This window comes from Coffea arabica, chromosome 2c, assembly GCF_036785885.1.
Source record: "Coffea arabica cultivar ET-39 chromosome 2c, Coffea Arabica ET-39 HiFi, whole genome shotgun sequence".
Taxonomy (NCBI): domain Eukaryota; kingdom Viridiplantae; phylum Streptophyta; class Magnoliopsida; order Gentianales; family Rubiaceae; genus Coffea; species Coffea arabica.
The window spans coordinates 16,924,635-16,951,105 of NC_092312.1; the positions used below are offsets into that span (position 1 = coordinate 16,924,635).

At 36.6% G+C, this 26,471-nt stretch overlaps 5 protein-coding genes and 1 long non-coding RNA gene across 6 annotated transcripts; 5 read left to right on the top strand and 1 right to left on the bottom strand.

Annotated features, from left to right (window-relative positions):
* Positions 1–3,439, top strand: LOC140035120 (uncharacterized). The gene has a single exon (XM_072074761.1). It carries the CDS (start codon positions 157–159, stop codon positions 3,181–3,183), a length of 3,027 nt encoding a protein of 1,008 aa, XP_071930862.1. The 5' UTR covers positions 1–156; the 3' UTR covers positions 3,184–3,439.
* Positions 3,440–10,390: 6,951 nt separating this feature from the next.
* LOC113724000 (uncharacterized) lies at positions 10,391–14,824 on the top strand. The gene is made up of 9 exons (XM_072074762.1): positions 10,391–10,771; positions 11,719–11,910; positions 12,152–12,249; positions 12,652–12,742; positions 12,809–13,009; positions 13,096–13,352; positions 13,804–13,894; positions 13,991–14,207; positions 14,341–14,824. The coding sequence occupies exons 1-9, from the start codon at positions 10,541–10,543 to the stop codon at positions 14,550–14,552; spliced, it is 1,590 nt and encodes a 529-aa protein (XP_071930863.1). The 5' UTR covers positions 10,391–10,540; the 3' UTR covers positions 14,553–14,824.
* A 2,663-nt stretch (positions 14,825–17,487) lies between these two features.
* Positions 17,488–19,263, top strand: LOC113726384 (protein DMR6-LIKE OXYGENASE 2). The gene is made up of 3 exons (XM_027250074.2): positions 17,488–18,139; positions 18,425–18,752; positions 18,834–19,263. Exons 1-3 carry the CDS (start codon positions 17,670–17,672, stop codon positions 19,092–19,094), a joined length of 1,059 nt encoding a protein of 352 aa, XP_027105875.1. The 5' UTR covers positions 17,488–17,669; the 3' UTR covers positions 19,095–19,263.
* Positions 19,264–19,954: 691 nt separating this feature from the next.
* On the top strand, positions 19,955–21,808 carry LOC113726385 (methyl jasmonate esterase 1). Its single transcript, XM_027250075.2, has 3 exons — positions 19,955–20,471; positions 21,258–21,389; positions 21,524–21,808. The coding sequence occupies exons 1-3, from the start codon at positions 20,010–20,012 to the stop codon at positions 21,806–21,808; spliced, it is 879 nt and encodes a 292-aa protein (XP_027105876.1). The 5' UTR covers positions 19,955–20,009.
* A 66-nt stretch (positions 21,809–21,874) lies between these two features.
* Positions 21,875–23,744, bottom strand: LOC113726386 (uncharacterized). The gene is made up of 2 exons (XR_003457513.2): positions 22,517–23,744; positions 21,875–22,193 (listed from the first exon to the last, which is right to left on the bottom strand). It is a non-coding gene; the product is annotated as an uncharacterized lncRNA (long non-coding RNA).
* A 780-nt stretch (positions 23,745–24,524) lies between these two features.
* LOC140035524 (uncharacterized) lies at positions 24,525–25,472 on the top strand. Its single transcript, XM_072076787.1, has one exon. It carries the CDS (start codon positions 24,525–24,527, stop codon positions 25,470–25,472), a length of 948 nt encoding a protein of 315 aa, XP_071932888.1.
* Positions 25,473–26,471: the final 999 nt, after the last annotated feature.

Sequence of the window (26,471 nt, forward strand, 5' to 3'; positions counted from 1 at the left end):
CAGAATTTGGGAGCTAAACTCGGACGCCTTCTCTATCAACGCCTCTAAATGCCTCTCGGAGCCTCCACCGTCCCTCTCAGAACCTCGATATAACGCCCTCAGTTCTCTATTGAATGACCAATATTTAGCAGCCTTGGGCCAACCAAGGTGGTTACCATGGCGCATCTTCCAAGAATGAGGGCCTTGGGCTGCTTTTTCTTCATCTCCCTCCTTTCCTTCTCTTCATTTTCTCTCGCACTAACAGATGCCGAGGCAACTTACATTGCTCGCCGGCAATTGCTGACGTTTTCAAAGCTGGATCATCTTTCTGAAGGTGGTATCCTTGACTCGACAAATTTTGATTTTGAGCTCAACTTTACTTTTGAAAACGATAGGCTCAAGAAAGCCTACATCGCCCTCCAAGCATGGAAGAAGGCCACGTATTCTGACCCGCACAATACGACCGGCAACTGGGACGGTCCTGATGTTTGTCAGTATACTGGCGTTTTCTGTGCACCAGCACTTGATGATCCAAATGTGACTGTTGTTGCTGGTATTGACCTCAACCATGCAGACATTGCCGGCCATCTTCCCGTCGAGATTGGTTTGCTGACTGACATCAGTCTTCTCCATCTCAATTCCAACAGGTTCTGTGGAATAATCCCAAAAAGCATCTCTAAACTGACCCTCCTATACGAGCTTGATGTGAGCAACAACCGTTTTGTCGGACCATTCCCGCATGTGGTTCTGGAGTTACCGAACCTCAAGTACCTTGATATTAGATTCAATGACTTCGAAGGAGCGTTGCCTCCAGCCCTTTTTGACAAGCAGCTCGATGCCATATTCATAAACAACAACAGATTCCACTCCAACCTCCCAGAAAACTTTGGCAATTCCCCAGCTTCGGTGATTGTGGTGGCACAGAACCATTTCAGTGGTTGCCTCCCAAAAAGCATTGGCAAAATGGGAGAAACCTTGGACGAGATCAATTTTGCCCACAATGGTCTCTCCGGTTGCTTGCCCGAAGAAATCACCGAACTCCAAAGTGCAACTGTATTTGACATCAGTGAAAACAAGTTCGTTGGGTCCTTGCCTGTTGGTCTAGAGTACTTGCAGAAGCTTGAAGAGATCAGCATTGCTCAAAACATGTTTACGGGAAATGTTCCTGAATCTTTGTGTACCTTGCCAAGTGTAACAAACATCTCTCTTTCTTACAACTATTTCGAGAATGAGGATGTTTCGTGCGTATCCTCTGGTAATTTAACCATAGAGGACGACAGCAATTGCTTGGATAAGCCAAGCCAGAAAACAAAGGCGGCTTGTTTACCTGTTACAAGTCACCCCGTTGACTGCGCCAAAGAGGGCTGCAGAAAATCCCCGTCCAGAAAAGCTCCAAAGCATCCGGAGAAACCTCACCAGCCAACTCCTACAAAGCCAAGGCCAAGGACTCCAACCAAACCTGCGCCAATTTCCTCTCCTCCCACACCCCAGCCAACACCAAAACCGTCACCATCACCAACAGTTGAGCCACCAAAACAAGCACCATCACCAAAGGCACAACCTCCTAAGGCTCCTGCACCAATACCAACACCCGTACCAGTCGCTAAACCTCCCAAGGTATCAAGCCCTTCACCAGTAAAGCCTGTGGAACCACCAAAGGTTTCTCTTCCGCCAGCACCAACTCCAGAGGCCACTGTCCCTCCACCTATTTCAAAGCCACCAACTCCCATTCAATCTCCACCACCACCTGTTTCGGAACCACCAACTCCTGTACAATCTCCACCACCACCTGTTCCAGAACCACCAACTCCTAGCCCAAAGCCAACTCCTGTCCAATCTCCACCACCACCAACCCCTACACCAAAGCCAGCTCCTATTCAATCTCCTCCACCACCAACTCCGGTTCCATCTCCAATCCCACCTGTTTCAAAACCACCAACTCCTAGCCCGAAGCCAACTCCTATCCAATCACCACCACCAATCCCTACTCCTACCCCAGAGCCCACTCCTGTTCAATCTCCACCACCACCTGTTCCAGAACCACCAACTCCTAGCCCAAAGCCAACTCCTGTCCAATCTCCACCACCACCAACCCCTACACCAAAGCCAGCTCCTATTCAATCTCCTCCACCACCAACTCCGGTTCCATCTCCATCCCCACCTGTTTCAAAACCACCAACTCCTAGCCCAAAACCAACTCCTATCCAATCACCACAACCAATCCCTACTCCTCCCCCAGAGCCAACTACTGTTCCATCTCCACCCCTACCTGTTTCAAAACCACCAACTCCTAGCCCAAAGCCAACTCCTGTCCAATTACCACCACCAACCCCTACCCCAGAGCCAACTCCTGCTCATTCTCCACCACCAACTCCTGTTCCATCTCCATCCGCACCTGTTTCAAAACCACCAACTCCTATCCAATCTCCACCACCACCAATTCCTAGTCCAAAACCAACTCCTATCCAATCACCACCACTACCAACTCCTACCCCAAAGCCAACTCCTATTCCATCCCCACACCCATTTGTTTCAAAACCACCAACTCCTAGCCCAAAACCAACTCCAATTCAATCTCCACCAACAGTTGTTGTCTCACCACCACCAACTCCAGTTAAATCCGCACCACCACCTGTGCCTGGGCATCCCCTGCCACCGCCACCAGTTGCCTCGCCTCCACCAGTTCCAACTCAATCTCCACTACCACCTGTTCCCGTCCATTCTCCACCACTACCAGTGGCCTCACCCCCACCTCCAGTTCACTCACCACCTCCGCCAGTCCATTCTCCACCACCACCAGTGTTCTCACCTCCTCCACCAGTTTTCTCCCCACCACCACCAGTGTTCTCACCTCCTCCACCAGTTTTCTCCCCACCACCACCTGTCCATTCACCTCCACCACCACCAGTCTTCTCTCCTCCACCTCCAGTTTTCTCACCTCCCCCACCAGTTCACTCTCCACCACCACCCATCTTCTCTCCACCACCACCAGTGCACTCACCACCCCCACCAGCACCTGTTCTATCCCCGCCTCCTCCTCCAGTACAATCACCTCCACCACCACGAGCACCAATTCATCCACCTTCTCCACCTCCTGCTCCTGTGGCTTCTCCACCACCCCCAGCTTTTGCGGACGTCGTGCTTCCTCCAATCCTTGGCGCAGCGTATTCATCACCGCCACCACCAATTTACCCTGGCTATTAAAGAGCTGATCACCATCAATTCTATGTACCATGTTTTTTCACTATTAGTAGTTAAGAAAGCACACAAAAGAAATCTATGTAAAACTCCCCGCTCAGTGAGAAAACATACGTTGCCCAATTCAAAATTGTTCTTATTGAAATTCATTACTTCGATTGTATGAATTTTTTTGTTTGTATTGTGAGAGTTCTTTGTCGAACATTATGTTGGTAGAATTAGAAATACATAGTTAATATATTTGTAGAGCCCTTTTCTTACATTCGAATATTTTGTGTTTTTTTTTCTTTGAGAAAAATTACTCTGTCATATTCATGATTGGTCAGATGTAAATTGCCTGGGACGTAAATGTAATGATTAACAAGTTGGTACATAGCTTCAAAAAACCATTGAATTGAAGAAGCTCCACGAGCTGCAGTGTCCTAGCTTAGTCAACATTAATACAACTGGTTTGTGTAGCCTATGAAACAGAAAGTAGGCTAATTACTCAGATTATGGTCGAGAAAAAAAAATTCAGACATGTACCGATATGACAAGTTTGTGGTACAAATCTATGGATATCGGGCCACGTTAGTCCGGCAAATCTATGGATATCGGGCCGCATTAGCCCGGCTACCGGGCATTCCCGGTAGCCAACAAGGTCTGAAAAAAAGCTGGCTGCCGAGCAAGTCAAATTGTTTTTTAAAAAAAATGCAAAGCGGTCGGCACGCTTGTGGACCAAAAAAAAAACTGGCTGCAGCTCCCATGAAGCAAAATATTAGTTAGTGAAGCACGGTACACGCTTAGTTGAATTAGTTTAGTGATTGAATTAGTTTAAGTAGACTAATTAGTTGTTTAAATTTTTTTAATAAATGTATTTAAAGTGATTGATTAAATGAATGTAAATGTAACTTAGCCTAGGTTTATTGACTTATGATTATGAAAACTTGTTAATTAGTTAGGCTAATCGACTTAATTGAAATAATTGACATCTATAATAAATGCAGTACATAAATTTGATGTCATTAGCATAGCTTAATATCCAAATTAGTATTATTGGTTTAATGCAATTCACTTTATTATGCAAGTTAGTTGATAATTAGTCCACGTTATTTAGTATATGATTAGTTTAATTAGTTTTGTGATTTAATTAGTTTATTTAGTTGCTTTTTAATTAGTTGAATGAATTAAATTTAATAGGTTCGATTAAATGAATTTAGATGTATTTGGTGAGGCATGTATTGAGTTTTAATTATGATAGACATTTAGTCGTGATAATTTAAGTATTTGAAATAATTGCTACATTTAATACATTAAATGCATAAACATTTTCATTTTTTTGCCTATTTTGTTTTTATATTGCACAACAAATTTATATTCATAAAATTATATAGTCTATTAAAAATTATATAACAATTTTAACAAATAATTTCTCAACAATTTGATACCTGCATCTTATTGTAAAATGAATGAGATTTTTTTTTTGTTTAAAACAACCTTTGTTTAGTTTAACATCTTATATAAGTAATTATTGATTTAACAAATCTATTTTCATCTAGTTCTATTGTTCGAATTTTGAAATATAATTTAATTAACTCCAAAAATAGTCAGATTTAGTACGTTAGGCGGCATAAATTTTGGATAAAAAATAAGGGCGAAATTGTTGTATTGGAAAATGGATGAAAATTTCAACATTATTTAGTGAATTTTGTATATGTCAAAACAAATATTGTGGTACATTTTATTTTTTTAATTGAATTTCATATTTGAAATAATTGAGGCGCAAATATAAAAGAAAATTTAGTACAAAAAAGAAAATTTTAATTTGAGTATATAGTAACTTTAGTTGTAAATAGTATTAGGATATGAGTTTCAATCGGTTATGATCAGGTATTATAATTATAATAATAAATAAAGGTGATTACTAATATAAAGTACTTATATGAATTTTTAAAAAATTTCTTGCCATTTCATCTTGTCTTTCCTTCATATTAAATTAAATATTTCAATAATACAATTTAATGTATTTATATTTATGTTCATCTTAAATTGATAATTTTATTGAATAATTTCAATATTTATAAAATCTTTATTTCAATTGAAACTTAATAGACACCGGGTTAAAATGCCAAAAAATAAAAAAAAATATTATTCTTTCGACTCAATGTCATATAGTTACTTATATTATAATAGAATATTTAATTAACTATTTTAATTTATCAAATATAAGTATTGGACATTAGATGATGAATAAATTTTTAAGAGAACTTTTATTGTGATTTTAAAATATATAATATTTTCGATCCATGCATAATTCGTTTTCTTCGGTGCCCGGATGTACTTTTTTGTCCGTCTCCACATAGTAGAGTTGGCCTTCTTGCATTGCTTCTGCTTCTTATGTGCAAAAAAGTGAACTTTCCACCGTAGACGTAACCTATTGTTCAATTCAGAAAGTGGAGCGTTAGCAAATTTTAATTTTTTAAAAAAATTAGACTGGCTGTCATAGTAAACTTTCCACCGTAGACCTAACCTATTGTTCAATTCAGAAAGTGGAGAGTTCGGCATCAGTCACCAACCCCAAAGGTCTGGCTGGTTGATTCACTAGCTTTCCAGGGTTTGCCTTGGCCAAAAACTGCGGAAGGGCAGGCATGATAAATTGATAGATTTCTTTTTTCTTACTGCTTTTGTGTATATGATAAGACATCATTACTGTTATGATTATATTTAACAATCTTTTTTATAAGAGTATGGTTAATGAACCTTGCTGTTTTCTTGATTCCTTTTTATTTAGCTACTTGCAAGACAGCTGGAAGGGCATGCAAATGTGACTGATGCTTCAGAACGAGTTCAGCAAATTTTTTTTTTTTAAACAATTTGATTGGATGCCGGGCTCTCTTTGCTCGGCAGCTAGCTTTTTTTTAGACCTTGTTGGCTACCGGGTATTGTCAGCCCGATAGCCGACAGTTTTTTTTTTTTTTTAAATTCCCGCTATAGCGGTGTCAGAAGTCAAAAAAAAATTTTTTTTATGAAGTTTGGGTGCCGGGTTGAAATGGCCTGATATCCATAGATTTGTACCAGAAGCTTGTCAGATCGGTACATGTCCGAATTTTTTTTTTCTCGACCATAATCTGTGTAATTCGCCCAGAAAGTAGAGATACAATCACTAAATAGCAACCTGTCATAACCCTTGCCATGAGTCCATAACTAATGGTGCTAGTTAGTGCACTTGGATAGCAATCAACATCTCTAGATTGGTTTTGACCTTACAAATCAAACAAATGAAATAGGAAGAAGAATATATATTAGACATTTTAAACAAATTAAGACTGCTGCAGTGGAAATTATCAAAAAATTATTATTTTTTTGGTAAGTAGGATGTTTTAAACCTGAAATATTCTGCTCATAATTATTTCCATTTTACCATCCAATCAAACTCTCTCCCTTCACAAAATAAATTGAGGCAGAAGACATTAAAAATTTACGTATCTAACATTTTGTAGCCAGTGGCTCTTTGAATCTAATATCCTTTATCAAATGTGACGCTGATGAACAATCCAAGAATTTCACTTATGTTACAGCACCCCAGTTTTTATTTCTGTTACATTTTCCGTTTGATAAAATTGAATCTGAATTCTGAATACTGAAACAATTAATTTGCTAAATTTTAAGTACTGAAAAAACATATGAATGTCTGAATTTTAATACTAAATCTAGTTATACTGTTTGATAAATATTTATAACTGAATGCTTAATAAGTTTAATTTGATAATTTTGCCCTTATATCCTTTCATTCAAAAAAAAATCTATGATTTAATTAGTTTAAAATTATTAGGTATGAAAATGACAATATTTATTTTTAAATCAAATTAATATAAAAAATAAAATATATTATATGAGGAGTATGAAGAAGATGTGAAAGTCATTAAAAAGGGAAAAAAGAGAAATTAAAAATCGTTAGATAGAGAATATTATGTTGTTTAATTAGATAACAATATTGAATACAATTAATAAACAAGGATAGATTTGGTAAATAATATAAGGTAGTTGAAATAATTCTATTAATTCTTATCAGAATTAAACATTCAATTAGGATTCTTGTGCTGAAAAAAATACACACAAGTTCAACACTACTTAACAAGTTCAGCAAATAAATTTTCATTTATCAAACACTCAAAACATCTGAATGTTTGAAAAAATTCAGATTTAACACTTTTTTATGTTATTAAATAGACCCTAAGACTTCTAGTCGGTGCTTTTGTGATCGACGACGAGTAGTATTGTAATTCTATTGTGACATCAGAGGGCACTAACAGGCCAAGCTTCGCTTGATCCGCTGAACTCAAGTGGCTACTTTTGAGCTGCCTCCGCAGGGCTAATTCCTTAGAATATTTGTATTTAAAAAAAACAACCGCCAAATATACTTCTGACATGGGGTGTTTCTCATTCTATAGCGGCCGTGTTGACTCAGCACGGCCGTATAATTAAATATTCCACCAAAATCTTGTCTGCAAAAAATTCAGTGGGGCAGAGGGTGTCAGCGCAGACGTGCTGACTGTGCACGTACGCGGCTGACCAAACTGACTCAAGTCTGTGCATGTGTCAGAAGGATGCAAATGCTGTGAAACTGCGATCAATATCAATGCAAATGATGTAAGCATTTCGAAGAATGCTCTAGACACTTCATCCTTCATTTCTTTCTTTTTTTGTTCTTAATAAAATGACAACAAAAAAGCTGCAAAATATTTTTGGAGACAAAAAAGTGCCCATCTATGTATTTAATGGTAGTAAATTTCTTTATTTTATCACTTAATTTTTCCTACTCTTAAATTAGTCTTGGATTATAATGCAACTAGTGATAGAAGAGAATCTTAACAACCATGATCAATTGTTTAGTAGTTCTTCAATAAAGTACTAAACTTTTTTATTATTATTATTTTGAAATTGTGTATTACTTTAGGATTTATTAAACAATGTTAGAGTTTTTTTTTTAAATTTAAAAAAGGTTTCTACAAGCCACTGGCCATTTGGTCCAGTGGTCATCCCTGCCTCCTACAAATTTGCCACAATTTGTTAGTCGTTTAAATAGACTAGGGGTGCCTTCGGTTAGGCGTGTTAGGGTAGGACGTGCGTAGGTTGTTTGCCCGTTAGTCCATGTAATCGTCTTTCTGTTTGAATAAAAAAGAATAAGTTTTAATAAAAAAATAATAATAAAAAAATAAAAAAATAAAAAAAGGTTTCTACAAAAGTAACACAAAGTTATCGTTAAATTATACCTTGAGCATATTTTGGCATTTAAAAAATTAGAATAATCTATGGAGTGAGTGTTTATGTCATTTAACTCTTTTTAGAATGCGAAGAATATCATTGACCATTAACAAACTTCTGTACAGCCCAAATAAAATGATCGAATACGAATATTAATTACTTTCCCAAAATGTTGCACTAAATATAGGGAGTGTATATAAAATTTTTCACTACATTCCTAATACTAGTATTATGATAAAATATAGTCTACAGTTCTAATGCGCATACTAATTATAGAATGGTGTATAACACAGGTACGAGTAATTGATAAGTTAATATAGATCTCGAAAAAGTATACTATATAATAATAATAACGATGTAATTTATATGAAGTGAAAAAAGATATAATAACTAAGTAGTGTATAAATAAAATTTTTCTTAATAATATATATATATACATATAGCAATCAAAACATGCTTGTTGTAGTAGCGCAAAGCGTGAGTTGTTTATTGAAGAACAGATTTCATTATTATTTGTTACGCTATTTACGACGTTATGATTGATATGTACACATTATGAAAGTGGTAAAAGGGTGATTTTTTTAAAAAAAAAATTCTCCAAGCAAATTATGCATGGCATGGGTTGTTTGTGCAAATTTTGGTTGTTGATTGGCGCAGAAGAGAAGAGAGTGAAGTAAACTATAAGGGCTGAGTGATGTGGCGGTGGGGTGGGGCTATGGTTCAGCTTTTGTGGCTTTCGGAGTCGGGAGGTGACCAATAGATGGACCGAGACAATTCTACTTCTCTGGTTTCTTTCTTTCTGGGTTTGTTTGCAGTCTTTTCGGTTGGCAATAATATATGGGTGATGGGTGGATGGAGGATTGTTTCAGTTCCCAATTCTCAGAGTTGAGAGGATTTTTTTTAGCATGTGTCAGCACGTCCGCGTCTGCCACATGCACAGACTTGGAGTCAGTTTGGTCAGTCGCGGACGTGCACAGTCAACACGTTCGCGTCTGACACATGCTCAGACTAGAAGCAGCTTTTTCAGCCGTGGACGTGCCCAGTCAGCACGTTCGCGCTGACACCCTCTGCACCGCTGAATTTTTTGCAGACAAGATTTCGGTGGAATATTTAATTATGCGGCCGTGCTGAGTCCGCTATAGAATGAGAAACACCCATGTCAGAGGTGTATTTGGCGGTTATTTTTTTTAAATACAAATATTCTAAGGAATTAGCCCCTCCGCAGCTGGCGGTTGCAAAACAACGAAACAACGAGAAATACAAAGTGATGTGAGTGGATTTAGATAGGAGATTATTTGAGATAAGTTTTTTGAAAAAAATATAATAAATTTTTTTTATATAATACATGTGAAATGAAAATATAATTAAAAAAATACATTTATAATATAAGCGCTTAAATTTTATGTAAATAATTTGCTATTCAAACGCACTTAAAGCATTTTGTAAATCATATTTAGCATTTATAAAAAATTAATCTGTACTTCAAACTTAATCATCTTTTGGTAATCACATTTAGTATTTTGTCGGAAGTTGGATTCTTCATCACTAGATATTGGCTTAGTGCTTAGAAATTATATTCGAATTTAAACAAATTAATTTAAGGCTACCAGCCTTCTAGTGAAGGAATGCGCAAAAAAAAAAAAAAAAAAAGCCTTCTAGAGGAAAAAATTTTCAAGGCCCGGCCGCCAATGTAAACAAACGTATAATTTGGTTACTTAAAGTCTAGTAGATGGTGGACGGTTGCATTTCGTAGCTCTTTGAATCTAATATCCTCAATTGTTAGTATTAATTGTTAATGTCGCTTTCAAAGGAAGAAACGTGCGCTGTACGACGTCGTTATTTGTGAGTGGCGTCCCCTTCAAAACTAATAGTAAATCTCACCTTGAATGAGATCCGGATTGACGAAAAAAAAGGTCGTCTCCGTTAAATTTTTTTTTTAATAAAAAAATTCATCTAAATTTTGTGTAGAAACTAGAAAGTTTAGAAGGGACGCCTCAAAGGGGAAAAACACACTCGCAAGCGAAAATCCCATCGCATTGCGGCGCTGGGATATCTTCACTGAAATATTGTTGATATTTTTATTTTTTAAATATATTTTTCTTTTTTGGGGGAGAAATTGATGGCGGGGAAGGAGACCGAGTCCTCGAGCGGAGAGATAAAGCCTGTAGAAGAAATAAACGCAGAAACAGCACCGACTGAGCAGCCTCTACTGCAGAAAGGGAGTGATGACGGCGGCGGTGGAGGAGGAGGAGGAGGAGGAGGATGGGGCGGTTGGGGTTTCTCTCCGTTTTCTTATCTCTCAGATCTTCAAAAGGCCGCTGCTGTCGCTGCCGAAGAGATCTCTCGCAATGTATGTACATATTCTGCTTAAATTTTTGTTGGATGTTTAACGGTTGAAATCAAGGCTTCTTGTTTGGTTAACTGATTATATTCCAACTTATGTTGGCGGAATTCGACCTGATCGCAGGAGCTATTACTAGGGATTGTAACTGTCGAATATGAGTAGCCTGCAGTTTGTTAGTCAGTTTGGGGTATGACAAGACAATCGTGTAGAAACGTATAGTGATTGTGTAAATGGAGGTGGTTACTGATATAGGTTTGGTGGATTGCTGCCTTCAATTGCGGATATTAATAGGTGGATTTTGTTGCTATAATCTGTGACTGGATCCCGAGAATTTCCCAAGTATGTTGGTTGGAGCTTGGTAGGTTTAAGCATTGTGATCCCTAAGTGCTCCACACTTTGGTGCGATAAAATTGGACCTTCTTTATTTCTTAAGAACATCACGTTTTAGGCATGTTTAGATTTTATTTTGTTTTATTATTTTTTTAGAATGATGGGTGCTGGGAAGCATTATAGTTTGGGTTTAGCTGCCAAAGAGTGGAATCATAATAATGATCATTCCTGTTCATTCTTTGAGAATTCTGATTGGAGAAAATGTTTCCATCGAGGCTTTTCTGTTCATAATGTGGATGTACCAGAGTTTGGAATGGTACAAAAGTTTTAATCAACAATTATGTGGTGACTGTTTACCAGTTGGAACTTTGTTTGAGTTGGTTCTGATAATGTTAGGATTGGTAGTGGCATTCACGGACCTGCTAGATTGCACCTAAAGGAATGCCTTAAATATTTACAATACTTCATTTGATGTATTATTGGTTGCATGAAGTTCGAAAGACGGCTTGATAAAGTAAAAGATGGTCTGGATTTTTTTTTTGCCAAATGTCTTATGCTACATACCTTCAATGTGTTAGTCCATGATTTAATTTGGAGTCATTGATTCCTTCTTCTGGATGCAGGCCGTTGAGGTAGCTAAAACAGCAGCAAAAGGCGTTGCAGAAATCCAGACTGCTGAAGACTCTGAATCTTCCAAGGAGGATGATGCAGAAGCATCTGCGGTTGAAGAGGAAAGTGAAGATGAAAATGAAAAGCGGCGGAAGGCAGCTCTTGAGAAACTAGAAAAAGCAAGTGAAGAATCTTTCCTTGGCCAGGCAAGTGATTATGGAATTTAAGATGTTATTCTGTTGTTCATATAATTGCTTGTAGTGGAGATTGCCTTGCAGTTGAAATCACCATTTAATCGTTGTCATGTATTGTGCTTGACCTTTAGTTTGAATGAGTAATTTATTGCACCACAGAGATACTAGTGATCAATTAGATCTTATTCACCTAGATTTCAATTGCTTGTATGCTGGGAGTGGTATTGTAATTCCAATTTTTATATACATTCAGGGTTTGAAGGTTCTGGACAACAAAATGGAAACTTTTGCATCAGGAGCTTGGCAAGCATTAGGAAATGCATGGAAAGGGAGCTCAACCTTAGTTAAACAGTATGTTCATATCTGCTAAATCTTGCTTCTGATAATATTAATATAGTCTGCAGGGATAAACATTTTTGGTTGTGGGGTTTAAGGGCCAGCCACCAAGGCATCTTGTGCTTCCTTGATCTACCTGTAGGAGAATATTGGGCATTTGATGTTATATGTATTTTTTTTTCTTAAAATGTTCAGTGAGCATTTTGAGTGTTCTAATTCTTTAAATGTACCATTTAGCCTTTTTTTTCTAGTTTAACAGAAGTCTCATTTTTTACCTAGGGCAGCCTACTAGTTAATTCCCATCATGCCTCTATTTTATCAAGATGTAGAGTAAGAATGATTTTATATTTTGTTCTAGGGCATGAATCTCACTAATCTAATTGTCTATTCAAAGTATTAACCTTTTATCCTTTTCAGACTTGAGAATTCTGCTACCAACTTTGCTGAATCCATTCATCATGGTGGTTTACCTGGAGCAAATGGCTCAGTTGCACCATCATTACTAGAGGTCTGTACATAGTTTAGTTTCTTTTCTTGATTTTTGATTCCTTTCTAATTGTGATTTTTCTTGCAGAGTGGGAAAGCACTTACTGCAAAGGGAATACAGGTTCTTGAATTTGTTGGCAAAGAGACTATGGATCTTCTGATTGCAGAAACTGGTATGGAAGTTGGGAAAAATTTTAAAGCTGGAGGGAAAACAGAAGAAGATCAGTTATTTGAGGAAGTTACTTTTGATCGATGCTTCTATATTTATGGAGGTCCAGAGCAATTGGAGGTTACAGCTGTTCTTGAAGGACTCGTCTTTATTTCTGCTTTCAATTTAAGAAATCTCTATGACTTTTATCGTTTGTGGTGTCTCAGGAGTTGGAGGCATTGTCCAACCATTATGCGCTATTGTTTAATCGAAGAAAAGCTAAGCTGTCATCTGAACAGAAGTCTGTTTATGATGGAAAGCTTAAACTGGTCCAGCAGATTTTGGACTTGAGTTCTGAAATTGATGGAAGTGATGTTGAGTCTGAAAAAGGAAAGAAGATAGATGCTGGAATTGAGAGCAGTACAGATGAGATAAAGATCCTTCATGATTCTAGTGTCAGCAAGGCTGCTGAATTAGCAGCTGGGTACTATTCTATTGAGTGCTTTTGTATATACTTCACATAATAAATTACGTACCTGTCAGTAACTCAAAAATTGTGTTGCTGCATTTTAGTTTCTTAAAAGACCAATGAAACTGATCATCCATGACTATAAAGTATTAGTTCCTGCAACAAAATACGCAAATTTTCATTTTGCCTTTTGATCTTGCGTTTACCTAGAAACTATAAATTATTCAGATCTTATGTGGCAGTTTGTCTTTAATGTTTGTCATGTTGAAGTATGACTTGATTCATTGTATGTTTGGGCTTGTAATTCAAAATTTTTGCTGAACTGACAGTGTACCCTCTTGTGCAAATAGAGATTATTTTTATGACAAATTATCTTCTTTTCATCCTGAATATCTTGCTCAAAAGCTTGCTGCCCATAATATAGGCCAAAAATATCTTAAATGCTTTTTGCTGAAATGTGCTGCAGTTTTGCAAATGCTTTAGCTGGGCTACCTCCAAATGATATAGTTCAGAGGACTGCTGGAAGACTGGATTCTCTTCATTCGGAAGGCGTTCATGTACGCAGAATAATATTGTGATCACAATTTTTCACAAATAATACAGTAAGTTGTTATCTGCAGTTGATGCTGACGATTATTTCTTTGTTTGCACAGAGACTATCAGAAATGTGCTGCTTTGCTGTAACCCAACTTCAGATGCTTGGGAAGGCAATTATTTCTAATGCAAACAAAGTAGAAGACACAGATATTGATGAGGAAATGGTGAGAATCAACTGGCCTGAGGATTTTGTTGATAAAGCTAAAATCATACGGTTTAAGGCACAATCTATGACTGGAAATGTGGAAGCTATTTCAGACTGCTTTATTACAGGTTGGTTTGATTTGTTATCTTTTTGGGTTTTTAAAAAAAAATACATTCTCCTTGTTTTTTGCAAATGGTTTTCCAAGTGTGTTGACTGAGTCTGATACTTGATGTTTCTGTTTCAATTCAACTTGCTGTGCAGGCATGTCAGATGTGGCTGAGGTCTATCTGGCGGCGATAAAAGGAGCTGGTTCTGATTCACCTGAACTTCACCCAAAGAATTTAATTCAGGAAAAGGCTAATTTGTTTTCTGAGAACCTTCGCGCTAATTATAGCACAGCCTTGGGTAAAATTCAGGATGGGCTCCAGTACTTATCCTATCTCGTTCTCTCGACTTCAATTCCTACCGCATAAAGTACTCTTGGGGACACTCTTGGGAAATATGTTCTCTTCGTTGTCCTTGAAAATTACTGTAAATAGTTTCACAGGATTTGGTTCAGCAATTGTTAGAGTTGGTCCTCCCTCTGAAAGTTTATGATTTCTGAATCAGATGATGTATGTTTTACATGTAATTTTTTTTTCTCTTCTCCATGGAAGTCTATATGTTTCCGGCTTCCCGCTATTTTTCTGAGGGAAGAAATAGATGTTGCATGGATTGATGAAATGAAGCCATCACCTTTAGACAATTGCTTTGTCTAAATCATTGCATCATCGGTGACCGATATTGTTTTATTGCGGGGACTTGGTCTTGATTCTCCATTCTCTTCTTGCAATTTCCACAGATTTGTATTATGATGATTATAAATGGTGGCGTGCTCATATTTGGTTAGGTTTTCATAAAGAATGTATATACCTGAATAAGGCACCGCCGAGAGCTTGCATTTTTTTGTTTTCAATGAGCAAATTAACCGGATGTTCACTAAACTTTTAGAATCGTTAAATTTTGATTACTGAATTATTAAAAATTTGTTTTTTACCGTTGGATTATTTAAATTTTAGATTTAAGCCATATTATTAGATTTAATCATTAATTATACAATTTTTTTCATTTATCTCGTGAATCGTGTTAGCGCTTCAATTTTAAATCTGATATAGTTAATAATTAAATTTGATGGAATGACTTGAAATCAAAATTTTAGATAGTTCAATAGTCAAAATCAAGTTTTGACGATTTCAAAAATTTAGTGATCATCTAAATAATTTACTCTTTTTTAATTCTAACCAAAACGAAGTGAGATTTGAGAAGTAGAAAAAAAGAAGAAGGTGGATTAGATGCTATTTTGGCTTCATTGGTTTCCTTTCATGTTGATATTTGAACGTCCGGTGGCAGATGAGTAAAACTTGAGTTTCCTCGTACCGTGAATCGAAGCAGAAGAATTTTGTACTACAAACAAACTGACGAACGTACTTCCAACGCCCACAGTCTGTTTTCTGGTAAAAAATGGCCAACGTACAGTACCTCCAACGTTATTGTTCATATGATCCTTTATAATTGGTGTACAAACTTATTCGATTAGGGCTTGTTCTTTTTTTTTTTTTTTTTTAAATCAAAACGGTAACATATTTGATAAGGGCTTGTTCTGGATTGATCGTTTTAGCTAATTATAAATTTTAATTTTAGATAAATAGTTTTTATAATGTTCTCATTTGCTTCTGTGTTTAAATTATAGATTTTTAAATAATAGAAAATGTTAAAGTCTATAATTAACTAAAAAGTAGTATCTTTTGCTCATTTTAATTATTTTCTATAATCACTTTTCTAAATAATGAAGAAGAAGGCCTAAGTTGTTGGTGAATAATGTGTGTGGCCCTAAGCAATCTCTTTGGACAAAGTAATCAGCAAAAATTTGGCTAGAAAATCAATCACCTTTCTAGAATAACCAACTATTATCTATTATATATCTATTAGTATTACCATATTAAAATTATGAGAAGTTTTGGCATTGTTAGTTGTAAGTACTTTTTTATCTTAGTTTTTGTTGCGCCTATTTTACCTCCATCTTTTAACTAGAGTTATTGTATTTTCATTGCGGTAGTAATTAAAAATGTGAACATTTCAAATGATTAAATCTCAATAATAATTGTAATTAAAATGCAAAACTCCCCATTAAAAGTATTTAGTGATCATTACACTTCATCTCCAATTCTTGTGGGCATCAAAATTTCTTATCCGAAACAATTTCTTACTTGAAATAGTGTGACCAATTGTGTTAGCCATAATTTTAAGATTGTAAAAAAAAATAATAGTATAAAAAATATATGCTCTAAGAATAAAAGAGAAATATATGAGAAGAAAAGAGTTCATATTCATTTGGAGAATCTTGATATAAATATCACGAGATAGATGTATAATTATATGTTTTTTTTTTATCATTATGAAGAAATACTAAAAGAAAAGCAAAAATATAAGAATCCCACTAATTCTACCAATTGAATATCAATTGACAACTAAATAGCCAATCGAAAATAATTAAGTACTATAAATCATTTACCTTCCTTACTTACATTAATAACACTTGGAAAAAAAATATAAATAATCCAAATTTAACAATGCACCTTACATTATTCAATTCAAATTCGCAAAAAAAAAAAAAAAAAAGAGAAAAGGCCAAGTACAAAAATATAAAGTAGCATAATCAAATGTTCATGTGAAGTTGGATAATAGCACGATTCATGTATTTTATTCTTAAATAATTAGTACATTCTAATTGTACAATTGCATTTTGTTTGTCTTAGCAAGGAAAAAATAACATTCTCACACTTGACATGTGTACATGTGTCCCTTATTTAACAACACCCTTTGTACAATAGTAAAAAAATAACATTATGATTTAATGGTAAAATATTGTGAGTACAACATCTTTGGTGAAACACAATCGTATTAAGAGCTGTTTATTAAAACTAATCCATAATTTATCAAAAAGCACAACATAAATTCAAAAATCAACAGATCAAAGAGTTCATATTTAGATAGTCTTTGTAACAACAATTAGTTAAAGAAATTGAAAATATAAAATATTCTATTATCATGTAAACAATCAAATTTTACAAAAAAAATATATATATATCTAAGAGATATTATATTTGAATTAATATAATCACACGCAGAGTACTTCAAGTATTACTAGTAAGGAAAAATGTCAAGAAAACATGTCGATCAATCATTAAGTTACACATTTTGCTGAAAAACCATCCTGATGCCAGTAACCGGTAAGGTCAGTTTAGTTTCAGTCGAAAATATGTAATCCGTGACGAAAGGCTCCAATTACAGGTCTTTGGACGATGTTTGTAAGGTTTCTAATTAGCCAACTCCATCCATGGTTCCATGCTTGCAAAATGAAACCCAAACACGTTTTACCATATACATCACAAGTGTCTAGGTTCGGTGAATCTCAAATCATCTGCTACAGCTGCAGCATATAAGGCCATTCAGCAGAGTCGTGGGAGTTATCAATCTGACCCGAGTTGTCTCTGCCACTGCTGTAGTAGTGCTGTTAGTTCTTAGACTTTTAGCAGAACAGTATCCAAGCCATGGGAGAGGCAGCAGTAGACCCAGCTTTTGTTCAAGACATTGAACACAGGCCTAAACCCACAAGAATTGAAGCTGAAGGCATCCCGCTCATTGATCTCTCTGCGTTAAACTCTCCCCATTCTGATGCTGATTTGGCACGCCTGGTCTCTGAGATAGGTGATGCATCCCAAAAATGGGGTTTTTTCCAAGTTATCAATCATGGGGTTCCATTGGAATGCCGAGAAAAGATGGAACTGGCATCGAGAAAATTCTTTGCTTTACCCAAAGAGGAGAAGTTAAAGGTGGGGAGGGACGAAGCGAATCCTTACGGATACTATGATACCGAGCATACAAAAAATGTTAGAGACTGGAAAGAAGTGTTTGATTTCTCTGTGAAGAATCCTACATTTATTCCAGCTTCTCATGAACCCGATGATCAAGAAGTCAGGGAATTGACTAATCAATGGCCTCCAAATCCTCCGGAGTTGAGGTAATATCTGTTTTTTGCGTCCGACCTTTAGAAACTATATATACATCAACCAGATAACTTTAGAAATTATATATTATATACATCAACCAGTATTTTTTTGCCTTATAGGAGAAAAGCCATGAAAGTAGGACCCTCTGTTTTAAGGCAGGAACAAAACCCCCTTAACCTTGTTGGTTATGAGTCAAAACAAGCATATGATTTGCCTCTTTATGAGGACCCTTAACCTAGACTACATCATACTCTGGTTTTTTGTGTGATTGAATAATTAAGTTGCATTTCTTCCAGGGAAGTTTGCGAAGAGTATGCTCATGAAGTGGAAAAACTGGCTTTCAAGTTATTGGAGCTAATAGCTCTCAGTTTGGGGTTGCCCAAGAACAGGTTCAATGGCTTCTTTGAGGACGAAACGACCTTTATCAGGCTCAATCACTACCCACCTTGTCCTAGCCCTCATTTGGCTCTCGGGGTTGGTCGACATAAGGATGCTGGGGCCTTGACCATTCTTGCTCAAGATGATGTTGGAGGACTTGAAGTGAAGAGCAAAACCGATGGAGAGTGGATTCTTGTGAAACCAACTCCTAATGCTTATATCATCAATGTTGGTGACATTATCCAGGTATCATCAAAGAGCAAATAAGCATTGAAATCGAAGCCCGATGTAATAATTCAGCTAACAATTTTGTCGGATTGTGTGCAGGTGTGGAGCAATGAGAAATATGAGAGTGTAGAACACAGGGTGAGTGTGAATTCTGAGAAGGAAAGGTTTTCCATTCCATTCTTCTTCAATCCAGCACACCATACCTGGGTTCAACCCTCGGAGGAACTCATCAATGAGCAGAATCCTCTCAAGTATAAGCCCTATAACTGGGGAAAGTTCTTCACAACCAGGAAGCGCAGTAATTTCAAGAAACTTAATGTTGAAAATCTGCAAATATATCATTTCAAGATTGATAACTAAGAAGCTGCTGTATTGGTGCTTGCTCGTGTTAAAACATGTAATATGCTTTCAGCTTTTCACCTTGCCCGGGAAGGCTACTTATTCTGTATCTGTAAATGAGTGAAGAATAAAATTAGAAGTGCTGAAATAAAGGATCACAGCTCACTTGAGTATCCTACTTTATTTCCAATGATACTTGTATTATATTTCTTGCATTCGCTTACTTTTCTCTTAAGATTAAAATTTGACTAGTGAATTGAAGGCTGCTGCGCGTCAACACATTAAGGGGTTCAAATATTTGCTAATAGGATTTAATTAAAGCTTTTAGTGTTGGAAACCGGAAAAATGAGTAATGGGAAAATGCCAGCCTAAAATGGTTGCTGACTAATGCTGTGGAATAGGCAATTGTCACAGAACTGCAGAAAGCTCATTCCCACAAAAACCAAAAAGAGAACAACAACAATAGCTGCTACTGCAACAACAACAGAGCTCAAACCTGAACGCTCCCGTTATCCGCTTTCTAATGTGCAAAACTGCACAGAGGCGAAAATCAGATTCAACTTAACACCACGAATAATGTCAATATCCAATTTCAGAATGTCAATCGCACGTTTAAGCACGATCAATTTCAAGACATGAATCCTTAAGAATAAGAAAATAACTTGATAGATCAAGTCAAGCTGGTAAAGCTGGAAACTTATTAACAGACAAATATTTCAAGAATCAAGACAATGGGTTAGTAAAAGCCTTCATATTTTAATTTCTACGAAGGTTCCTTTTCATTTTAAGTGGAACATGTGGCCAAAGTTGACAAACTGCAGGCCCCGCAGACAGAATTCGGTGTCAAAACCTACCATTCAGTTTGGTCATAAGAAATTTAGTAGATCGGTACTTCCGGTTATAGTCTGATAAAAGAAAACTAGAAAAGAGAGAGACATGGAGGCAAGGAAGTCAGAATTCAGCATGATCATGTCAGTTCTTCTTCCAGTGTTTCTTCTCCAATTGCCAAAACCAACAACATCAGCAACGCCTTGCCTTCAGCCGAGCAAGCATTTTATCCTAGTTCACGGGGCATGTCATGGAGCCTGGTCCTGGTACAAGCTAGTAGCGTTGCTAAGATCAGCAGGTCATAACGTCACAGCTCTTGACTTGGCAGCTTCAGGAATCAATCCAAAGCAGGTCTACGATGTCAAGTATATATCTGATTACTTTCAGCCACTGAGGGATTTCATGGCTTCCCTTTCTTCAAATGAAAGGGTGATCCTTGTTGGCCACAGCTTCGGTGGACTCGCAATTTCGCAGGCCATGGAAATTTTCCCCGAGAAAATTACTGTTGCTGTTTTTATAACTGCTTTGATGCCTGGTCCAGAGCTCAAAATATCCATCCTTAACCAAGAGGTATGCCTTTGCTAACCAAGATTGGTCACATACCTGATATTCCTTTGTTTTTTTTTTTGGTGGTGGTTGTTAGTAAGGTTTCATTTTGAGTAAAAGTTACCTGCAGGCATTGAGTGATTTGCGAAGACTGATTGTGGAACCAAAGAAAATAATAATAGTAAGATGATATTTTCAGAACTAGATTGGGTGTTCGTGCCAAATTTTTCAAACCACAAGGGGTGTTAGTCTGTCATTTTTACCTCTTTTCTTTCCAGCCTGCGATAGAATGTGAATCAACAAGTTAAGGAGCATGCAAACCAGTACGGTTGGCATCAGACACTCAACAATGACGTTGTTTTGTTGTCAAATTTGACGGTTAAAATGTTATTGTCAATTACTGCCACAAAGAAAGCAAAGCTTCATTCACTCAGAATGCTTGAATTTATGAAACAGAAAAATAGTTTCTTGGGTTCCTTCCAAGTTCCAACACCTGCCTAGGATATTCATCCTTGAAGGCTGAAGCCCCACAAACAGCATAAACGACTCTCAGATTAAACGATAAACATCCACCCCAGCAGTCTCTTGAGTGAGTACCAGCCTGTTATTGTAAAGACTATTTAGGATAGAAAATGACCATAGAACGTTGCTTTGCATTCCATCAGGTTGGCCTTTTGAAGTACTTGAAAGTAACTAAATGGAAAGTCGGTGTATGCAAGACAATACTACTTATAAGGGCAGAAGATTTGACAGCTGGTTAGTCCTTTGTCCTATGTCCTTTCTGATCAATTTTACACTCTGCTGTTGTAGTCATTCAGGAGACAGAATTCTCTACTAGATAGCCATTTTCTTTACGACAACGGACCAAATAATCCTCCAACTGCTTTTGTCTTTGGACCAAAGCACTTATCAGCAAAAGTATATCAACGCAGCCCAATTGAGGTAAGGAGAATTAGATTGTCTGTTTCTGGGATTAAAGTTCAAATATGGATTAAGCACTCATAGTTTGTATCTATTCCAGATTATTCACAGCGTCATATAAACTTCATTACCAATTGTGCCCCCATTTGTTGTAGGATTTGGCACTGGCTACGATGTTGCTGAGACCTTTATTCCTGTACAGCGAAGAGGACATGGCAAAAGAGCTAATGTTGACGACAAGGAATTATGGATCTGTTAGTCGTGTGTTTATTATAGCGGATGAAGATAAGCTGCAAGAGAAGGGTTTTCAGGAATGGATGATACAAAAAAATCCCCCGGATGAAGTGGTTGAGATCACAGGGTCTGATCACATGGTCATGATCTCGAAGCCAATTGAGCTCTTGGTTCGTCTTCTAGGAATTGCTGGGAAGTACTCTTGATTAGTCACAGGGTCTGATCATACGATTAGTTTTGCTCTTTTGTTATTTAAAGATTTGTTCATTCAGTCACTGAAATGGACTTTTATGGTATTCAAGTCTTCCAAGTAATACACAATTTTGCTCCTCTATTGAAAAGCTTTTTCCTCTTTTCTAATGGAAAAGGATAGAATAAGCTGTCAATATCTGCTGAGCTAGACCACATGCTTCAGCAATCAATAAAATGTTAATGCAAGAAGTATACATTCTGCAACTAAGGCCCTACAGTAAAGTAAGCGAGAATTCACCAACACTGCCATGCTTCAAGAATGTTTGGTGTTACATTCTTCCTCTTCATTCAGTGGAAAACGTCCGCCTAGGAGGTGGAGCTTAAAGAATCTCACCTGCACTTTAAATTTGCTCAAGGGAAAAAGAAAACAGTTTGCTTGATTATTATATGCAGACATAAATTGATTAAAATCGCTGGCATGCAAATCATATGAATGTTTGATGTGATGCCACAGATGAGTCAAAAGTGCAATTATTGTCATTTAGTTTGAATAATTTAACTTGTCAGCATACAAATATTAACGCTTATCCATTACTCCATTAATTTAACAAAAAGGTTCTCCAGTTTCTTGAAACTGGGGTACTAAAAAAGTCCTTGTTTCAATATTTTAGATGGTTATTTACTTTCCTGGCAGGCAGAGAAAAAGAAATAATAAAACTTACATAATACAATGACATAGGCTTCTTCGTTAACTTGAACAAATGGATAGAGACAAAGGACGAAGTTATATCCACAGTGACGCTTTGAAATGCTGATTGCCGAAGAGTGCAAATTTTGTATGTAATTGGAGCTAAAAAATGAGCAAAATTCCTTTCAGAATATGCCAACTCTTGCGAATCTCGCTCATATGAGTCCTCCTTTTGAATGCAAAGAACATACCAACTCTTTGTCATTCTACAGAAGCCAGAGTATTATGATCCTGATAGAGCCATAGAGGCAGAGGCCTATGCACCGCCCATATTGACCATTCATCCCGAAACTGCCAAGTCTTTTCTGATTTTCGGTCCTTAGTTAAGATATACTACATATTGTCAGCGGTAACAAACTAATAAACCAAGCATTCTGCTTATCAAACATAGCAACCATCTTGCAGGTGAAAGCATTCTTTATTGCACTGAAAAACAATAACAATTTAGAACTTGGAAGCCATTACTGTCCTGAAGAAACAAGAAGAAACGAAACGGGCCCAAATCACCTTAGCAGTGACATTTCCTAACAAATTTTGCCGGGGAAATGACAAGCTAATGCAAATGCAAAAACTTCAAGTATAAATCTCAATTTATGTGCAAAGGTACATCGAGACAAAATGCATATGCACCACAAAGATGGACAGACGTGATACAATCTTGAAAATGGAAGATACAAGCTCTGCTATACATTACTGAAACAGCACACGCACAAGGGCTCTCCTAGACATATTTTGGTGGCAAAAAAAGGATTTAAGGAAGAAGACCGACATATGGAGCTGGAACGGTATAAGCTGGATTGGAAGCAAAGAGATGCAGCGAGGTGGTTTGATCGACAACCATTCCAACAGCGTTGATAAAGACCACCACGAACTCAATTACAAGGTTCAGTAGTTCTATGCATAATTCCAACCTCTGGATCACCATTTTTAGCTGCTGCTAGAGTTTCCTTCCTTTTGTCCCCAACTGTTCCAAATTTCAACTCTTTTATTGTGAAAAGAATTCCAACCCCTTTTATAGTTGACAGACTTCCTGTCTGAGTTATGCAGAGATAAAGTTGGCTTTTGGAAACTCCAATGGTCACGCCACCTCTTCGTTCTTTTTTCTTTTCTTTTTTTTTTTTTTTGCCTGATCTTCTTTCTGATAGCAATACCCCATCCTGTGTTAGGTGATAGGGTATACGAAGTGGATAGATGGGCAATTATTGTGTTGATTAATAGTAGTACAATATATATCTCTTCCAACGGGGAATATGACCTTATTATTTAGTAGTAATTTTTATTATTATTTAGTAGTAATTGAAAGTCTCGATTTTTTTTTATTTTTATTTTTGAAAGTCTAGATTACAACACCACCGTCAATATCTGAACTTATCCATAACTGTTATGAAATAACAAAAATGTGGATGTCTCTTTGTATTCCCAAGGGGATTAATTCATGATTTTATGGCTACTTATGTATAGAAGTTACAATTCATAAATCCATTCATGTAGTGGAGAAACCGTTTCATAGGTTTTTTCATATTATTGTAATAGTGGATGTTTAATAGGATTTATGTACCTTTAATCTTGTAGTGCCTATATATAGAGGTACATTGAAACCCTTTGTGATGACTTTTGTATCTTATTGGAATATAAGAATATTACTCTCCATTTCTCTACTTCTTTCTCTACTTCTTTCTCCAATATTTCACTTGATATTATAGTAGTTTATTTGATTAGTTTTATAACACGTTATCAGCACGAAAGCTCTTCTTTTGAGCAAAGGCGAAAACGAAGGCGCTATTTTGAGCAAAAGTGAAGTACAAGATTTTGCCGAAATTCTGCCCGTATTTCTTCAAGTGACTTTTGAGGTAAATTTCTAAGTCAAAATCTTATTTCAATTTCTTATGGCTAATCTTACAAAACAAGAGTTTGTACCTCTTGATATTTCTGGAAAAAATTATTTATCATGGGTATTGGATGTTGAAATCCATCTTGAGGCAATGGGTCTTGGTAATACTATTGTGGAAAAAAATGAATCCTCAAACCAAGACCGTGCCAAAGCTATGATTTTTCTTCGTCATCATTTAGATGAAGGATTAAAATCAGAATATCTTACTGTTAAAGATCCTCTTGTCCTTTGGCGAGATTTGAAAGAAAGATTCGACCACCTGAAGTTGGTCGTTCTTCCAAAAACCCGATATGATTGGCTTCACTTACGGCTGCAAGATTTTAAATCTGTCAACGAATATAATTCAGCCATGTTCAGAATCACTTCTCAATTATCATTATGTGGCGAAAAAGTCACTGATGAAGATATGTTAGAAAAAACATTTTCTACTTTTCATGTCTCTAACATGCTCCTGCAGCAGCAATATCGAGAGAAGGGGTTTAAAAAATATTCTGAACTTATTGCATGTCTTCTCTTGGCTGAACAAAACAATGAATTGTTGCTGAAAAATCATGAGTCCCGACCAACTGGTGCAAGTCCATTCCCTGAAGCGAATGCGACCCAATTTCAAAATTCTGGTCGAGGTCGTGGACGTGGCCGTAGAGGTAGCCGTGGAGGAGGCCGCGGACGTGGCCGTGACCGTGGACGTGATCGTAGTAAATGTGTGCCCCGTGAAAATTTTAACCGGGGCAAGCAACAAAATGTTTCCCAAAAGAGGGAAAATAACTACGATCAGAAAAATGGAGAAAAGAAAGTTTATGAAGAAAAATGCTACCGGTGTGGTATGGAAGGTCATTGGTCTCGTACCTGTCGTACGGCCGAACATCTTGTTGACCTCTATCAAGCATCATTGAAAAAGAAAGACAAAGGTGTTGAGACAAATTTCATTGATCAAAAGAATGACTATGATGATGGTGATGATGCTGACATGACACACCTCGATGTTGCTGATTTTTTTGAACATCCTGAAGATGTCAACAAATATCCCATGATTATTTAGATATTTTTATGATGTTTTATATCTTTCATGTAATTTCCTTTCCATTGAATATTTATTTTCGCATCTTTATTAATATTTATTTTTGTTTGAAATTTTCTTCCTGAAGAAGAAATGGATGTCAAATATTTGGGATTAAATAATGGTGATGATGATATTTGTCTCATTGATAGTGCTACTACGCACACCATATTGAAAAATAAAAAATATTTTTCTTGTTTGAAAATGGGAGAGACAAATGTTAATACCATTAGTGGTAGTGCAAAATTGATTGAAGGCTCCGGAAGAGCCACTATATTTCTCCCTGAAGGGACTAAAATTATTGTAAATAATGCACTATTCTCTCCCAAGTCTCGAAGAAACTTATTGAGTTTTAAAGATATCCGCGAAAATGGATATCATATCGAGACAATGACTGAGACAAATGGTGAATTTTTATTAATCACAAGTATCATTTATGGGAAAAAATGCGAAGTAGAAAAATTACCTTCTTTTTCTTCTGGGTTATATTATGCACAAATTAGTGCAATTGAAATTCATCACCTAGTAGACCAGAAGTCTACTCATCCCGATGATTTTATAATTTGGCATGATCGTCTCGGACATCCTGGATCTATAATGATGAGATGAATAATTGAGAATTCACATGGCCACTCATTGAAAAATAAAAAAGTATTAAAAGCCAATGAATTCTCTTGTGTTGCTTGTTCTCAAGGGAAATTAATTATTAGACCATCACAAGTTAAAGTTGGGACTGAATCCCCTGCATTTCTAGAACGAATTCATGGTGATATATGTGGGCCTGTAGATCCACCATGTGGACCATTTCGATATTTTATGGTGCTAATTGATGCATCAACTAGATGGTCACATGTATGTTTATTATCTACTCGCAACTTGGCATTTGCGAGATTGCTTGCTCAAATAATTAAATTGCGAGCACAATTTCCAGATTTTCCAATAAAGAAAATTCGTCTAGATAATGCTGGTGAATATTCGTCA

Coding starts and splice junctions, on each gene's coding strand:
- LOC140035120 (XM_072074761.1), top strand. CDS start 157: ATGGCGCATCTTCCAAGAATGAGGGCCTTGGGCTGCTTTTTCTTCATC.
- LOC113724000 (XM_072074762.1), top strand. CDS start 10,541: ATGGCGGGGAAGGAGACCGAGTCCTCGAGCGGAGAGATAAAGCCTGTA. Junction 10,772..11,718: donor CCGAAGAGATCTCTCGCAAT/GTATGTACATAT, acceptor TTCTGGATGCAG/GCCGTTGAGGTAGCTAAAAC. Junction 12,743..12,808: donor TTGCACCATCATTACTAGAG/GTCTGTACATAG, acceptor TTTTTCTTGCAG/AGTGGGAAAGCACTTACTGC.
- LOC113726384 (XM_027250074.2), top strand. CDS start 17,670: ATGGGAGAGGCAGCAGTAGACCCAGCTTTTGTTCAAGACATTGAACAC. Junction 18,140..18,424: donor CCAAATCCTCCGGAGTTGAG/GTAATATCTGTT, acceptor CATTTCTTCCAG/GGAAGTTTGCGAAGAGTATG. Junction 18,753..18,833: donor ATGTTGGTGACATTATCCAG/GTATCATCAAAG, acceptor GATTGTGTGCAG/GTGTGGAGCAATGAGAAATA.
- LOC113726385 (XM_027250075.2), top strand. CDS start 20,010: ATGGAGGCAAGGAAGTCAGAATTCAGCATGATCATGTCAGTTCTTCTT. Junction 20,472..21,257: donor TATCCATCCTTAACCAAGAG/GTATGCCTTTGC, acceptor CTGCTGTTGTAG/TCATTCAGGAGACAGAATTC. Junction 21,390..21,523: donor ATCAACGCAGCCCAATTGAG/GTAAGGAGAATT, acceptor CATTTGTTGTAG/GATTTGGCACTGGCTACGAT.
- LOC140035524 (XM_072076787.1), top strand. CDS start 24,525: ATGGGTCTTGGTAATACTATTGTGGAAAAAAATGAATCCTCAAACCAA.